This window comes from Xenopus laevis, chromosome 6L (genome assembly GCF_017654675.1).
Source record: "Xenopus laevis strain J_2021 chromosome 6L, Xenopus_laevis_v10.1, whole genome shotgun sequence".
In the NCBI taxonomy this organism is placed as follows: Eukaryota; Metazoa; Chordata; class Amphibia; order Anura; family Pipidae; genus Xenopus; species Xenopus laevis.
The window spans coordinates 27744923-27761511 of NC_054381.1; the positions used below are offsets into that span (position 1 = coordinate 27744923).

The following is a 16589-nucleotide window of genomic DNA, read 5'->3' on the forward strand; positions in this document are numbered from 1 at the left end:
CCATTCCCCTCTGCACAGGTAAAAATGGAAACAATGTGCTTACACAGATATCCGAATTCTTCAGTCGTCCTCCTTTGGCTCTTTTTAGAAGCCTGATCCAAGAGGCCTTCATCAGCCTCCCTGGTCAGTAATGGTCCCCAGCCTCAGCCCCCGGCAAGGAAGGAAAGCATTGCAGAATCTTGGTCCCTTCCCTATCCATCCTCCCTCACTCACTGCTACCAGCCCGACACAGCAACTTCAGCAATGGAAGTGAATGGGAAATGCTGTGTTTTTCCTTTATGCATTCATTGCCGTAATAAAAAATATCCATGTAAAAAAGAGAAAAAAAAGAGCTTTTAACAACAAGAGTTGCTCCCAAATATTCCCTTTCTAATCATGTTTCTCCTGTTAGATGGAACCATCTCCAGCCCCCATCTTCTGGGAGAGAATCCAGCACAGCGCTCGGAAGGAGTGCTTTAGAGAATACGAGGAATCCTGGTCAGAATGTATTCAGTGACATTTGCAAGTGCAAAGTTCAATCAATCTTTGGGGATCTGGCAGAGGGAAGCATTCTCACAGCACTGGGCATGCTCAGCAGCCAGGTCCTTACGCAGATGCTCACATCAGACTCTGTGCTGCGAGTCTATGTCGGATTGCTCTTCTGCATCTCAAGGGTAAACAGCTTGAAAACAGCAAGATCGCTTGCAAAAAAACTGCAACTGCTGGTACATTGCCTCGTGTCGCTCTCATCAGTGCCACGCACTCTCTCCGTCTCCCCATCAGACTCAGAGCATTGTCTCTTGCCTCGGTTATCTCAAGGAGTCATTCGCACACAAAAGGATTCAGCAGCTAAAGCTTCTGTTGTGTTAATTCTAACGGCACATAGAAACACATCAATATTTACTTAACCCTTTCAGTAAAAGTCTGTGCAGTGGATAAATTGGATCAGAGGTGCAAAGAATGAATTCCCCACCATCACACTACATGAATGAAATTGCTAGAATTCATAGGGTCAAGCAAATTCTCCTGGCAAAAAATAAAAATAAAAAAACTCGGCAGTCGGTTGACTGTGAATGAAATCGCCCTTGAGTAGCTACAAACTGTGATTACTCATAGAATCTGAGGGGAGATGCAATTTTACTAGCACTCGTCAAGGCGCAAACCCCGATGGGGGGCCATTGCTACTGATTGCGTTTCTGTGGGCAGAAAGCTCACAAATCTTTTATGTTGCTTTATGGGACCTGTTATCCAGAATGCTCAGGGGCTGGGGCTTTCCTGATTTTTCTGTAATTTGGATCATCCCCCCTTAAGTCTACTTGAAAATCATGTAAACATTAAATAAACCCAATAGGCTGGTTTTGCTGCCAATAAGGATTAATTATATCTTAGTTGGGATCAAGTACAAGGTACAGTTTTATTATTATTACAAAGAAAAGGGAAATAATTTAAAAAAAAATTTAATTGTTTGGATAAAATGGAGTCTATGTAAGACTTTCCGTATTTCAGAGCTTTTTGAATAACAGGTTTCCAGATAACAGATCCAGTATCTGTAGCAGATATATATATTCTTCCGAAAGAAACTCAGTAGTCCTTAGGGATGGTGGAGGATGCAGATTCTCTGGGTCCGCTGGTTTCTTCTCAGTGTTTCTCATTTAAAAACATACAGACAGGATCAATGGCAGTGGAGATGCTGTCAGGAGCTGCTTGAGGCAAATTTACACTATGAAGGATAATAATGGGATCTGTTTTCCGGAAACCTGCTATCCAGAGATCTCCAAATTGTGGGAAGGCCATCTCCAATAAATTCCATTTTAATCAAATTAAACACATTTTTTAAAATGATTTTCTTTTTTCTCTGTAATAGTAAAACAGTACCTTGTAGGTGATACAAGCAAAGTTATAATTATTCTCTGTTGGAGGCAAAACAATCCTATTGGTTTTGCTTAACGTTAAAATGACTTTTAGCAGATTGAAAGAATGGTGATCTAAATTATGGAAAGATCCCTTATCCGGAAATCCCTTATCCAGGTCTTTAACATTCTGGATAATAGGTCCCATACCTGTATGAATTCTTCACCATCTTATGCCCCATGATAACCAAAATGAAATGTCCCAAGTTTCTCTTTGCTATTCTGCACTGAACAGCCAGAAGAAGATACCAAGTTTCTAAAACCTAATTGGCTTTTGGCAGAGAGCCCAGAATAAGTGTCAGGTGCACTTAGATAGATTTGTTACAATTTAAGATAAGCAAAGAAACAATTGTCACTATTTAAGATAAGCAGGCCTCTTGAGGAAACTGGGACTTGCAGCTTAAAGGGCAATTTACCTTTATCAGCAAAACTGTAATAACACATAAAAACCACAGAAATGTGTTCATAACCTGCAGAATTTTGTGAAAATAACATGGTAATTAGGGGGTGTGGTCACAAAAATGGGCGTGGTCAATACATTTTCATTCTACTATTTCCAAAATGTTGGGAGGTATACTTAAAGGGCACCTTTTGGGTAAAAATTTTATCGAATGTGGAAGTAGAGCTGACTCAAAAACGGATCCACAGGACCAAAGGAATTCAGTTAAAAAAAATGTATTTGTCATGAACCCATGACTAAGTGCCTTTAGGGGTGCGAAACGCGTAGGGTATATGGAGATGCTGATATACTTTTAACTTTTCTACAAATAAAACTATCTTTTAACTGAATTCCTTTGGTCCTGTGGATCCGTTTTGAGTGCTGGTCAGCTCTACTTCCATATTCGTTGCTGTACCGCTCCCTAAAGCTAGGGGTCTGCACCCGGACCACTTTCACTGTTCGGTGTTCGGTGAGTCACTTTATATCTCATTCTGGAGCACCTTTTTCTCTTTCAACGATTTAAAAATGTTATCCCCAATCAAAGGAGTGGGCTAATAGAGCCTGCATTCCAGTTGGGAATAACAGTAGTTTTTTGGTTTTTTTTAAATGCCCTCTGCCAGTTTTACTCTACCTGCACCGGGAGGGAGCTCCTGCTGCTAACGCGCATGTGAGCATGGCACATAAAGAGCAAATCATTGAACATTTTCATTATGCACATGCGAATGAATGGACATGGCTGCTTGCCTCCTCCTGGTGTGGGTAGCGTAATGCTGGAGGGGGCATTTTTTTTCTATTAGCCTACACCTTTAGTTGGGGATAACATTTTTACCCAACAGTTGCCTTTTAAGGCTACTGCAACACAGGGTAGTTTCAAGGCCTATGTATAACATGAACTGAAAAACTGCCCCTATGTTCTGATCCATTTTCTGGTGTGTCTGCTCACAGAGCCTGGGTGGAGACATACAGGGGCAAATTCACTAAGATTCGTAGTTGCGCCAGGCGTAACTTCGCCGCACTTCGCCAGGCGTAGTTTCGCCAGCGCTTTGCAAATTCACTAAAATCCGAAGTTGTGCTCAGGGGTAGCGTAAGGTTGCGAAGTTGCGATAGTGTTGATTCGCTAAGCGAAGCGAAGTTACGCTAGCGATGGTTAATTTGCATACGGTGCCAAATTCAAATTTCAATGGAGGAATATGTAGCAGCACTACAAATGCCTGGGAAACCTTCAAAACATCAAATATTTTTTTTATTTTGCCCTACACATGTGCCCACTGTATAGTTAAGTTGCCATGAGTTAGGAAATGTAGGGGGGAAGGAGGGGAGCCCCAAAAAATTTTTCGATCTTTTTCAGCCTATCACCCATAATATAGAAAAAACGCCAGCGTTTTTTGGGACTTAGAAAAATTTTTTACTTTTTTTGAAGAAATCCCTATCTACTCGTTTGCGCTTCGCCTGGTCTGAGGAAGTCTAGCATAAAAGGTAGCATTCAAAACAATGCGCGCGTTAGTGAATTTGCGTGGTTACATCCGTTGCGCAAATTCGCCAGGCGTAAGGGTGCGAAGTTACGCTAGTGAAGTTACGCTAGCATCCGTTAGAGAATTTGCGAAGTGACGCTAGCGTTAGGCGCTTCGGCGCTTAGTGAATTTGCCCCACAGAGTGGGGGGCCACGGCCCTCATGGGTCCCCACCGGGCCAGACCCCCTCTCCCGATCTCCTGGCCCTACAAAAAACATTTTTAATAACTTAATAAAGCAGAGCAAAGTACGCAATTGGCTTTTTTTACCCACAATGCAGCATTCTTTACCAGAATTTCTTGTGTAATTGCACCCGCCACAAGGAGGTTTATCTCCAGAATGCAGCTCTCTAACTCTGAGTAAGTCAGCGACTATACGGGGGGCCATATGGGACATAACTGTTCAGTGAATTTGCAATTGATCCTCAGCATTCAGCTCAGATTCAAAAGCAACAGTTATGACCCATGTGCCCCCCCCCTCAGGTCACTGATTGGTTACTGCCTGGTAACCAATCAGTGGAAACCAAGAGAGCTGCAAAGCAGGAAGTAGTGTTCTGGCTATTATGTTAGACACCCAGTCACTCCAGCCTTTATACATTATATTTTTGCCTAAAAATGTCACAATATAATTCTGACTAGTAAATAATTCCGATTATAGGTACTCGGCACCTCGGAAACCAGTGTGATTAGCATTAGAATTAAATAACCAGCCCATAACCAGTAACATCAGCTTATATTACAGGACAACCTCATTTTCTGCTTGATGACCTACGACGACCCCTAAGTTTAGCTTCTCAACAGCTGCCCAGAGCCCACTGAGCATGTGTGTGTCACAGACACTCCTAACAAATTTCAAGATGTAAAACTCATGCGCCAACTTTGAAGGCTTGGATTATTACTACTATAGAGATGCTGAACCTATGGGCTGGTTCAATATTCAGCTTATAAAATATGGCATTTCTAACCATATTCATTTTTAGGATTTAGTTCTCCATAAAGCCAGTATAACAGATCTTCATCAGAAAAGAAGCCCAAGCAGAATGGAAAAACACAGTGGGGGTCATTTAACAACACTAGGCAAATTTGCCCATGGGCAGTTACCTATAGCAACCAATCAGTGATTAGCTTTTTGAAGCCAGCTGCAAGCAGAACAATGAATGCAGCAATTAGATTGGTTGCCATGGGTTACTGCCCATGGGCAAATTTGCCCAGTGTTGATAAATTAGCCCCAGTGACTATTCTAAGTTTATTCTTCATCCAGCAAGACCTGCAGAAAGTATTCAAGCATCAATGTTACACACAGATTGGGATATATGATGTTAAACCTTGGTCAGATTGTAGGCACAGTCAGCCAAAGATTCTCACACACTGAATGACGGCATAAGAGCAGATTCGCTTTTGCCTTCTTCTTGTATATCTCCAGCTAAGAAAACAGTTCTTAGCCGTGTAACTGTCGGTCAGCTGGAGGGATTCCAGCATCAGAGCAATTATGATACGTTCTTGCCTCTTTTTCAAACATTTTCTCAAGATGTACTGAGTGTGTTTGTTCTCTGGATATCTATATAGCAGAACATGGGAATCTCTGAGTTACACCAGCTGATCTGTCCTACGTATCTGCAAGTTTGCAGTTTGGTACTGGCATGTGATGTCTGGTTCTGTAAAGACTTGTCTGTGTTGTAAGTCTGAAGAAATATCAATTATTTAGACCAACATCCTGGGCCATCTCTTAACGGAGACAGTGTCTCCAAATATGTATGACCAAGGAGTCATACTGTTTCTGTGAGCATTGTATAATGTTGAAATGTATAAAATGTAATGTAAAACTATTAAAAATAGATAATGATGACCAACTGAAAAGTTGCTTAGAATCGGCTATTCTATAACATACTAAAAGTTAATTGCAATATGGACCACCCTTTAATAAGGGGTTGGATGGCTTTCAGCAAGTGAGAAAATACAGAGATATTGAAAATAGCATTTAGTACAAGTTGATGCAGGGACTGGTTCAATTGCAGTTTTGGAGGCACCGGATCTCAGCTCGCACCCTGTTGCGGAGGTTACATTGTGCTTTTGTTGTCACAAGCATGACGTCTGACATCACTTCCGCCAACGAGCGCTAGAAGTGCGCTTCGCCGCCGGCGAATAAAGTTGAGTGAAAATTCACCAGCGTCAAACAATTTTGGACTCGCGTCCAAAAAGTCACTTGCATCAAAACCGGTGCGTGTCAACACTATTCGGACGCCCATTGACTTGACTTGAAAATTGATGCGTGTGTCAATTTCCAAGTTTCACAAATATTCCGCCGTTTCACGAATTACGCTGGAAATTTGCAAATTTTTAGGCGAAGCGAAACGGGAGAAATTCACCCATCACTACTATACAGTCCTGATTTATGAAAACAGGAACTTTTGAGCAAGCAGGATATGTTGAGGGAAAAGAGATCAGGGTTATTAAATACAGTGTAATCATTAATGCTTTTAAGATGCACACCCCTCCAATATTATTCTTACCGTTCTCTAGTAGAACTGTATAGGAACATTTCATGAATAAAACAACCAAAACAAGTAAGTGAAGCTTTTATAATACTTTCTGCATTCAGTGTGATTCTAGCAAATCTGATTTGGGGGCAATAAAAACCTCGTGTCTGAACGAAAATAGGTCAAATATAAATTGGTCAGGTTTGCAGAGCAGGATTCAGATGAACTGGGTCTCCAAAGTACCCATGATCAGCACAATTTGGCCTAGCAAGTTGGTGGCCAAATGTGGCCCAGAACTCTAGCTTGGTGACCACAACAGGCACCTTCACTCTTTATTTTTGTCAAAATAGAAGAAAAACAGACTGCTGTATGTCGCAGTGGCGTAACTACCGTGCACTTCCTAAACTACCTGCCCATACCTCCCAACATTTTGGAAGTAAAAAGAGGGACAAAAAAAATTTTCCGCACGTAGCACAGCAATTTTTTGACCACACCCCTTTATGTGACCACACCCCCTAATTACCATGTTTGTTTTACAAAATTTGGCAGGTTATGAAAGTCTGAAAATATTTCTCCTTATCTTAACTGTGTTTTTGTGTCTCAAAATTGTTTCAAAGTATCTTATTTGCACCTGTTAGCTGTTCTGGGCTCTCTGCTAAAAGCCAATTAAGTGAGAAACTTTGTTTCTTTTTCTGGCTGTTCAGTGCAGAGAAAAGAGGGACTTTCCAGTACAAATGAGGGACTGCGGGTTGAGCTGTCAAAAGAGGGACTGTCCCTCCGAAAAAGGGACAGTTGGGAGGTATGCCTGCCCGTCAGCACCACCCCACCAACTACCCACCCCATGCTTGCCTACTCCCGCCTCATGCCCGCCTACTTCCTGCCCAGCACCGGAGCGGCCTGCATCCCTCTTCCCAGGCCAAAGGTAATAGAACAGCTGGAGAGGGGGGATTTCACTTAAAAGTGGAAGGGAAAACATTTTTTACTTCCTTGTTTTGTGACAAAAAATCACGCAATTTCCGTCCCTGCCCCTAATTTGCATATGTAAATTAGGATTAGCGTTCGGTTCAGCCAGGCAGAAGGATTCGGCCAAATCTGAATTCTGTTGAAAACGCCCGAATCCTGGCTGAATCCCGAATCCTGGATTTGGTGCATCCATAAATGATAGTACATGCTTTACAGCATTTGATTTTAGATGGCGTCAGTGATCCCCATTTGAAAGCTGGGAAAAGTCAGAAGGAAAAAAAAGACAAATAATTCAAAAACTATAAAAAAGAAAAAACGAAATTCAATTGAATAGTAGCTTGGAACTAGCCATTCTATAACATACTAAAAGTCCTCCTAAAGGTGAACCATCCCTTTAAGTTTGGAAACCCTCAAAGATGTGACTTACCTCCTGTTATAAGTATGTGTACTTATTGTAGTCACTTTTAAACTTGTACTGGTAACCCTGCCTTGTACTATATACTCAGTAATGTAGGGTTTGCAGTGAGTGACCAATGATGACCAATAAAAGCACCACTCCATGTCCATCTGCTAGTGCCATATTTTAGCTGCAGCGAGATATCCCGCATCATGTTACAAAGAAAACAAACAAGGAAAAGTCCAGATTCTCCCAATTTCCCTTTCCCCAGTCAATTTTCACTTCATCTATTATCTTACAAATCATATCCACAAATCCACAGAAGCAAATAATAGCTTCTTTTCCCTCACAAGCTGTACCACAACCCAACATCAAGCCAACTCTTGGCAGCACTTCAGATGCTGCCCCTGCCAACATGCTCCTCGATACTGGCCTTCCTTGTCTTGTTTTCTTAATGTCTTCTTCTTCTATTAATTATATACCAGCTCAGTCTGAAATGTTATTTCTTTCCTTTATATATTCTCTTCACACTACCTTGAAGCCCTAGCAAATAGGAAGTTAAGAAGCTGGGAAATGAATAGGAGGAGGGGCCTGAATAGAAAGATAAATAATAAAGTGTAATAGTAATATTGTAGCCACAGAGAGCAATGGGTTTTTTTGGCTGCCGAGGTCAGTGACCCCCATATGAAAACTGGAAAAAGAGCTGCTGCTGACAGGAGTGTAACGGCAGAGTTGTGGGTCCTCAAAGGGCCCCCTGCAATTGTGGGATCTGCTTTATTGTAATGTTCAAACTGCTTTCTAGCAAAAGACACTATTCCTGCATTAAGGCGGGTGTTCTACATTTCATGAAGATAAAAGCACGTGTCTGACAAAACAAGATCAGTTACCCCTTATAGGAAATGCCTGTTTACTGCACTGCAGCATGGAGACTGGCCTGTGACTGATGACAACAGAAGGCTTAGCTAAGGCAGAGGTAGAACTAATAAAACCACTGAATTTTTTTTTACTTACATGCCTTGTTTGTATTAATTTTGTATATCATAGAAAATGAACCTGTAATACGTCAAACAGACTTAAATATTTATTGAACATTTTGCTTATCCATGTGTCTTCCATCATGGTGCCAACAGCTAGCAATCTGTTCAATGCAGACCCCAGAAAATTATCATTCCACATGCCAAATACAGCAAAGATATATGCACCCTCTCTCCATCATCCTCCTGCTCTATTTATTTGCTATGTATTAACATTTACACTCAGCCTTTCTCATGTATTGGGATTTCCCTTGTTTTACTCAACTGTCATATGACAATTATGTCATATTTTTATTGTTGGACTGGGCCTCATATGGCCCAGAAGAGAACCTGATATGCAGTGGCCACTCTAAGAGCCATTAGATATAAAATGTGCTAAATGTTATCGGTATGACTTGGCTCTATGGTGATAAAAATGGATATTGTCCTACACAGGGGCCATTGGGAGACTCTCTGATACCCTGGCAGGCCAATCTTATGCTTATTTGTTTTAAAAATCAATAACTGGTAAGACTAGTGTCCCTTAATGAATTTATTAATTTCATTTTGGGGGTCTTTTCCGTAGCAGAGCTGTGCATTTTTCATAAAAATATATTTTACATATAAACGTTTTATATATTTTAAAACTAATGTGGTTTTCTTTTCTCTGTCTACATATTTATTTATATTATATGGCTAAAATTATGCAAGCTTCCCTTCTAATTATTGGCATTGCATAACTCCCAACTGTCCCGTTTTTTGCGGGACAGTCTGAATTTTGACAGTTCCACCTGCCGTCCCGTTTTTTACTGAAATGCCCCGACTTTCTCTTTGATCTCCTCCCAGAAAAAGATAAGTTTCTAACTTTTTTGGCAGAGAGCCCAGAACGCTCCCTAGGTGCACTGCCACATACAGTGACAATATAGACAAGTCCATGCTTCCTACTTTGTGGCATATATTCGGGGAAGAACCCTTCCTGTTTCTACACAACAATATCCCCTTTGCATAACGGTCTGTACAGAATGGGTTTGCTGAGATGGGAGTGGAAGAACCAGACTGATCTGCAGAGACCTGAACTCAACCCAATAGATAATCTGTGGGGTGAACTGGAACTCCAATGTGAGTTAAATTTGATCACCAATACCAGTGCCCAACTTCTTCTAAATGAATGAAAGCAAAACCCACTCAAGGTCCCGACATCTATTAAAATACCTTCAGGGAAGAAATGTCGGACAGGCAGGTGTCTGGAAACTTTTGGCCATATAGTTTAAATGATAACAACATATAATGGTTACATTTACAGAGAATATTTAATCCTTCAGATCATTTGCTGCTCATTTGTACTTATCGTGTTTCCCTATCACAGACACACAGTTGGGTCAGTATTAGTGATGGGCGAATTTATTCGCCAGGCGCGAATTCGCTGCGAATTTGCTCAATTCGCCGGCAGCGAATAAACGGGCGCCGTTTCGCGAATTTTTCGGCGTTTCGCGAATTTTGCGGGAAATTCGCAAATTCGCCCGTCACTAGTCAGTATCATCAGAAGCCAATGAACCTGCCAGAATGTTTTTATTGACCTGGATTCAATTCTTTATTAGCTTTTAATAATTTATATAAGCAGCACTTTGTAATCAACCAGGTCAGTCCCTGCCCAATAGAACTTTTAATCTAATCTTCCTACTACAGGTAAAAACACAGTAAAATCCATTTCAGCACCTGCGTCTATATTTTTTAACTGGGGGTGAAAACTGAAGCACCAGGAAGAAACCTGCTTGGACCTGAAAACAAGGCCCCAACAATGTCTTTTCCAATCTGAGACTAGTCAAGCAAAGAGCATAGCAAAGTGTCAACTGTGAAACAGCTTAGTTCTCCAAGTCAGCACTGTCCCTTTAAGCAATGATATCACCAGCCTAGATCCAGCCTTCTTCTGCACCTACATTAAAGAAAAAGTGTTACCATAATAAAAGAACCTGACATAAATGCCAAGCCTCAAACTTTACTACTGCTATTTCAGGGCCATAAATACAGAGGTTTTAGTGCTTTAGTGTTTGCAGGTACAAAGAACAGAAAGAGCTCTCGCACACCCGTATTCTATAAGTCAATCCAGTGACAGAGGTAACGGCAACCTCCAGATATCTGTAGAGAGTAAGCACACTGGCACACAAGACTGCTGTTGCAGGTAAAAACCTTGCAAGTAGGTATCTTGGATACAATGCAATGCAAGTAGGTATTGGTCATGGATAGGAGAAGTAGGGCTGGTAGGATAGTGGAGGGGCAATACAAAAGTGGAAAAGCTAAGAAACGTCATACTACACTGTTTTATTTCATATATAGCTGTGTATATAAGGCAGTCATAGCAGGATGTATAACCATGTGTAACAAAAGTTTGTGTAACACTTTTCTGATGTGCCCAGAACCTTTCTGCTACAACTACTTTTGGACAGAGACCTAAAAAATTGAAGGAAGCACAAAAAGCATGTGGTATGTTCTGGTTTAGGATTTGTTAAAGTGCAGTTTCACATCTCCATTACGGCTATAAGGGTGAGGGTAATGGGAGTTGCATTTTATCATTTGTTGAGGGCTTTTCTTCCGGGGTTACAGATGTGTTATAGGAGAATTTGGGTTTTTTGCAGATAAGTGAAATATATACAAACAACAACCTTCATGACTATTGCCATTAAGTTAGCACATCCCTTACAGCAAACAAGAAACATTTCAAGCACACAGGCCTATCGGAACCCCGGCCACAACTTCCCAGCAATGAATCATACGTATTTGTTTATGTGGAGTGCTAGCACGAGCTTCTTCAATTGAGACCATATGTTCCTTTGCCTGGTTTAATTTCTTTTTTCTCCCCCTCTTCCTTTTTAAGTCACCAGTTAATGAAAGTGTTTTGAGTGGGAAATGTGAGTAAATTAAGCCTATTCTATTTAGCTTGAACAAAGATCTTGCTAAGCTGGGCACGTCCATGCTATAAATTCCTCTTATCGGGGCCTGGATATCTTCATATGTCTGGAAATCCTAACACACATAATTCTTCCACTGCATTGGTCTGGAAAAGAGTTTGCCTTTGGGTGGGTGCAAAAAAGGGAGACTGCTCCCGGCCCTACATATTGTGCCATCCTGCAGAGCAGCTAATGAAGATAAGAAAGTTGCTGGATAGCAGGCATAGTAGTGCAGCAGGGAAAGTTTGCACTACTACAACTGACAGGACCCACCAAAAGCCTTTGGTTGTTGGAGATGATAAAAGCTGATTGAAGATGGTTAAAGCTAAAAACGGTTTTCATGTAGTGAAATCACATAAGCCCAGTTATGAGTTGCCTCATGAATTCAAAGATGCCTTTGCCTTTTTATGACGTCGTGTAATAGTTGCTTCCTATTTTTATTACGTATATCAGAAATGACCAGTATGTGGCCCTTAAAGGGATCCTGTCATCGGAAAACATGTTTTTTTTTTTCAGAATGAATCAGTTAATAGTGCTACTCCAGCAGAATTCTGCACTGAAATCCATTTCTCAAAAGAGCAAACAGATTTTGTATATTAAATTTTGAAATCTGACATGGGGCTAGACATTTTGTCAATTTCCCAGCTGCCCCTGGTCATGTGACTTGTGCCTGCACTTTAGGAGAGAAATGCTTTCTGGCAGGCTGCTGTTTTTCCTTCTCAATGTAACTGAATGTGTCTCAGTGAGACATGGGTTTTTACTATTGAGTGTTGTTCTACCAGGCAGCTGTTATCTTGTGTTAGTGATTGAAGTTTATCAGAGCACAAGTCACATGACTCGGGGCAGCTGGGAAATTGACAGTATGTCTAGCCCCATGTCAGATTTCAAAATTGAGTATAAAAAAATCTGTTTGCTCTTTTGAGAAATGGATTTCAGTGCAGAATTCTGCTGGGGCAGCACTATTAACTGATTCATTTTGAAAAAATTTTTTTTCCCATGACAGTATCCCTTTAAGTTCCCAAGCATCCCACTAACTGGTGCAAGCAATCATGTATGCTGTCAGTTGTAGTAGATAAGCTGTCAGTGTGAGAGGGGAAGTTGCAGTTCAATAATTGCTGAATGGTGACATTTTCAACATCCCCCGAATTTACCATTATGTCTAGAGCCCCCAGACATGCTGCATTATCCGAGACAACAAAATTGTTTGCACTATCCCTGCGTACAACCCCAGTCACCTCCAGTGTCGTTGATGTGACAACATTAAGAACACTGCTTGTCTTGTCTATCTTTCTATAGTAGAACCCCAAATTCTACATTTCCCAGGGGACAGTGTCGAAAGGGTGTCAATTCTGGGAGAATGCAAAATCTGTCGGGGGAAAAAAGACACCACTTGCAGCAAAGAAATGGCGTCCATTCTGGGAAAATGTATATTTCTACTCTATATAAAAAGTTCTGTCCTTTGGCTGTGGCTGAACTGTTCCTGCTTCAAGCCTTATAATTGTAGCCAATTCCCAGTGCAAGCGTGGTGCTTCCTATCCTAATCACTGTTATTGTTCTTCTAAAGTGCCAGAAGTTGTACCTATTTCCTGCCTGTGACCACGACCGATAAGACCTTCCTTTCCAAGCTGAGAATTCCTTTTAATCACCCTGAGGTTCCGCTATTTGGGCTCATTAAAACGTGGTTAGAAGGCATTTTTCGCAGACGGCTCCAGATGTCCGACGAAAAACTTCTCTCCAGGCAGAACTCAGCTCCCTCACTCCTGGATTCCATTCTCTTTATAAACATTCAGAAACTTTCATTTAAACAGATGTGTTAATGCACTTAGCCGACATAGAAGTGCTGCACCTAAATCCGTATGGCTATATTAAGGACTGTTTTTATTCTGCTTTCCCTGTCATTTTTATAAACAGTCGGTGGGTGCTGGGAGAACTGGGAGAATCTCGGCCATCATCTATACCTGCTGCAGCCCACTACTCCTATACTCACCCAGACCTCTGCCTATATTATACAAATTAAATTAAAGTTAGTAAATGTAATTGTGGTTTATTGGACTAAAACAAATACTTCTGCCTATAGGATAAATAAACCATACTGGTGCTTACCTCATCGGATTCCTCGCTTGCATAAACGTACATTTCCCTCCGTTAAGAAAAATATCCTAGTAATGTTGTATTTCCATTAGGCAACGGACACAAGGATTTTTTCTTTTCAATAAATATTCTTGCTCCTATGGCCAAAATAAAGAGCTGCCCCCCTTTCCCACACTCAAAATACTGCTGAAAATAAAGACTGTATTTGATTCTCCAGGAACAGAAAGCAAAGTTCTTGAGTCACAACAGTGCAACAGGCTGCTCCATAGTTGGGATCCAGGGAATACTAAGCGGCAGCAGCATTGCTAAGGATGTGCATATCCGTTACTGCCAGAGGGAAGGCTTCACTTAGGAGAATAACTCAGGGTTGTGGTAAATGAAGCAGGTCACATGACACAGCCGGAGGGAGTTGATTGGCTCTTCCTGCAGTATAGTAAATTTCACACACACCATTTAATGACTTTTGCAGTGGCGATGACAGGCTCAAGTGATTTAAGACTACTACAGATATATTGGAGCAGTATTTGCCTTCCACTCGTCCCAAAATATTTATACTTTAAGGGCTATAAGTTATAGACGGAATTCTCAGCACAAACGTTTTACGCCAAACCTTACGTAAACTCAGCAATTCGTCGAGTGAACACAGACTCTGATGCTTCTCTACAAAACAGCAAAAATGAAAATAACAGCCTGTTTGTTTCTAGTGAAAGGGTCAGCTTTCTGCTGTGTAAAGTAAAACAAGACATTTTCTGCTGTTTAGGGCAGAGACACACAGGAAAATTCGGGGAGATTTAGTCGATTAATCTCCCCGAAAAGCCTTCCCGCCTGCTAGAATCTAAATCACAGATGGGATAGCAATTGGAGCACTTCATTTTCTGAAATCCTCGTCAGGCAACTTCTGGGCGACTTCTGAAAACGAAGAGGCGATTAGTCGCCGAATCTTCCCATGTGCCTCTGCCCTTAAATTGAACAAGCACAGCTTTTGCACACTTTTGACACAGATACTATCTTAAAGAGACGCTTCACTTTTAAGGGGGAACCATAGCGAAAATTAAAATTTAATATAAACTTCCTCATACTGAAATAAGAAACTTTCTAAATACAATCAATTAAAAATTCTGCATTTTGCACTATTCCTCTCTCAGCATGTCTCCTTATTCTGTCTTCATGCAGGAGTTGGGTGTCAGATAGTCAATGACAGTTAGATCCATTATATCTTATAGGGGGGCTTCCTTTCCTAGCAGATGAAGTAGAGCTCACTCAAATAACTGATTGCAGTACAAACAAAATCTAACAAAATAACTGCATTTTACACAAATTCTGCATGTAGAGAGACATGATGTCTGATGAGTTTAATAGAGTGAGCTCTAATACATCTTCTAGGCAGAAGGAGCCTCCCTATAAGATATATTGGATCATTCATCTGACACCCAACTCCTGAATGAAGACAGAATAAAGAGAAACAGATGCCAGGAGAGGAATAGTGAAGATAAACTTGATTATTTCAGAAACAGTACAGAATTTTTAATTGTTTGTATTTAGAAAGTTTCAGTAAGCTGAAGCTTATATAAAATTTTCATTTTCGCGATAGTTAGTGGTGCTTGCGAAGCAAAGCATCACTACTGTTATCTTGTTAGTGGTGCTTGCGAAGCAAAGCATCACTACTGTTATCTTGCAAACTTATTTTTATTCTTCTTCCGTATGAAAGTTTGGCGCGTAACTAGTCCCGCACCGTTTGTCCTAGACCCATGAATGAGGTGTCAAATCGTGCGGCTTAATCGGGAATGGGGTGGTATGACTTTTCTAAGGGGTGGGTGGTTAATTGCCCCTTGCGGGGGCAATTAACCACCCCGAAAAGTCCCATAGATTAACATTGAGGCCAACTTTTGACGGATTCTAGCGCAGAGAGGGAATCTTGTAGAAACGTTAAATTTACCACATTTGAAGAGGTTTGCGACCTGTGTCAGATGATACCCCACACGAGGGTATAAGTTTTACCCCCGGGGCAGGAGAGGTCCCCAAATTTGCCCCATTGACTTATAATGGGGAATTTATCGAATAATTAGTTTGTCGCAGACCCATGAATGAGGTGTCAAACCGTTCAGCTTATTCGGGAATGGGGTGTTGTGACTTTTCTGTCCTATTTTGGGGACCCAAAAAAGTGAGCGGAGCCGCAAACAACCAATCAGATTTTCCCTATTGACTTCAATGAGAAAATGTAAACAGCTGTAATTCTCACAGTAATAAAGCCAGAGCTCCCAAACTTGGCACCGTGGGTCACTGGGTGACTGCAGCCAAAATTTACAAAAAGTGGGCGGAGTCTACAACAGCCAATCAAATTTCAGCCATTCAATTAAATAGGAAAATTTTAAACTGCTGCCGCTCTTAGACGGTTAATGGCAGCCTCCTCAAAGTTGGCACAGTTGGTCACTGGGGGACTGGGATTAAAATTAAGAAAAGTGGGTGGAGCCAAAACCAACCAATCAGATTTCTTTGATTGGTTTTAATGGGAAAAATTAAGAAGGCTGCCATTCTCTCAGTATTGATGTCAGGGACCTTGAATATCACAAATGTGGTCGCTGGGGGTTTCCACTTCAAGTTTAGAAAAAGTGGGCGGAGCCACCAACAACCAATCAAATTTCATTCATTGATTCTCAATAGAAAAAAATAGAAATGCTGCCATTTTTACACATTAAATGACAGCATTCCCAAACTTTGGTATGTTAGTCACTGAGTGACTGTGGTTCACAATTAGGAAAAAAAGGGGCGGGGCAACAACAGCCAATCAGATTTGGGCCTGAGTTTTGCCACGGCAAGCACCACTCACATTTTCTTCAGGAAATGTACCTCTCTAGTTACTTTTAAC

General features: G+C 41.2%; 1 protein-coding gene across 10 annotated transcripts in view; it reads right to left on the reverse strand.

Annotated features, from left to right (window-relative positions):
- cacnb2.L (calcium channel, voltage-dependent, beta 2 subunit L homeolog) overlaps window positions 1-16589 on the reverse strand; it is a 182593-nt gene that overhangs the window by 68767 nt on the left and 97237 nt on the right. For 2 of the 10 annotated variants that reach the window (XM_041565869.1, XM_041565864.1), the window contains exon 1: window positions 44-835. The exons of 6 other annotated variants lie outside the window; for them this stretch is intronic. In XM_041565869.1, coding sequence (XP_041421803.1) covers window positions 44-112 — 69 coding nt within the window. In that variant the 5' untranslated portion in view covers window positions 113-835. Of the gene's footprint in view, window positions 1-43; window positions 836-13735; window positions 14054-16589 lie in introns of those variants that run through there. 2 more of the 10 variants (XM_041565868.1, XM_018267289.2) reach the window with 2 other exon arrangements.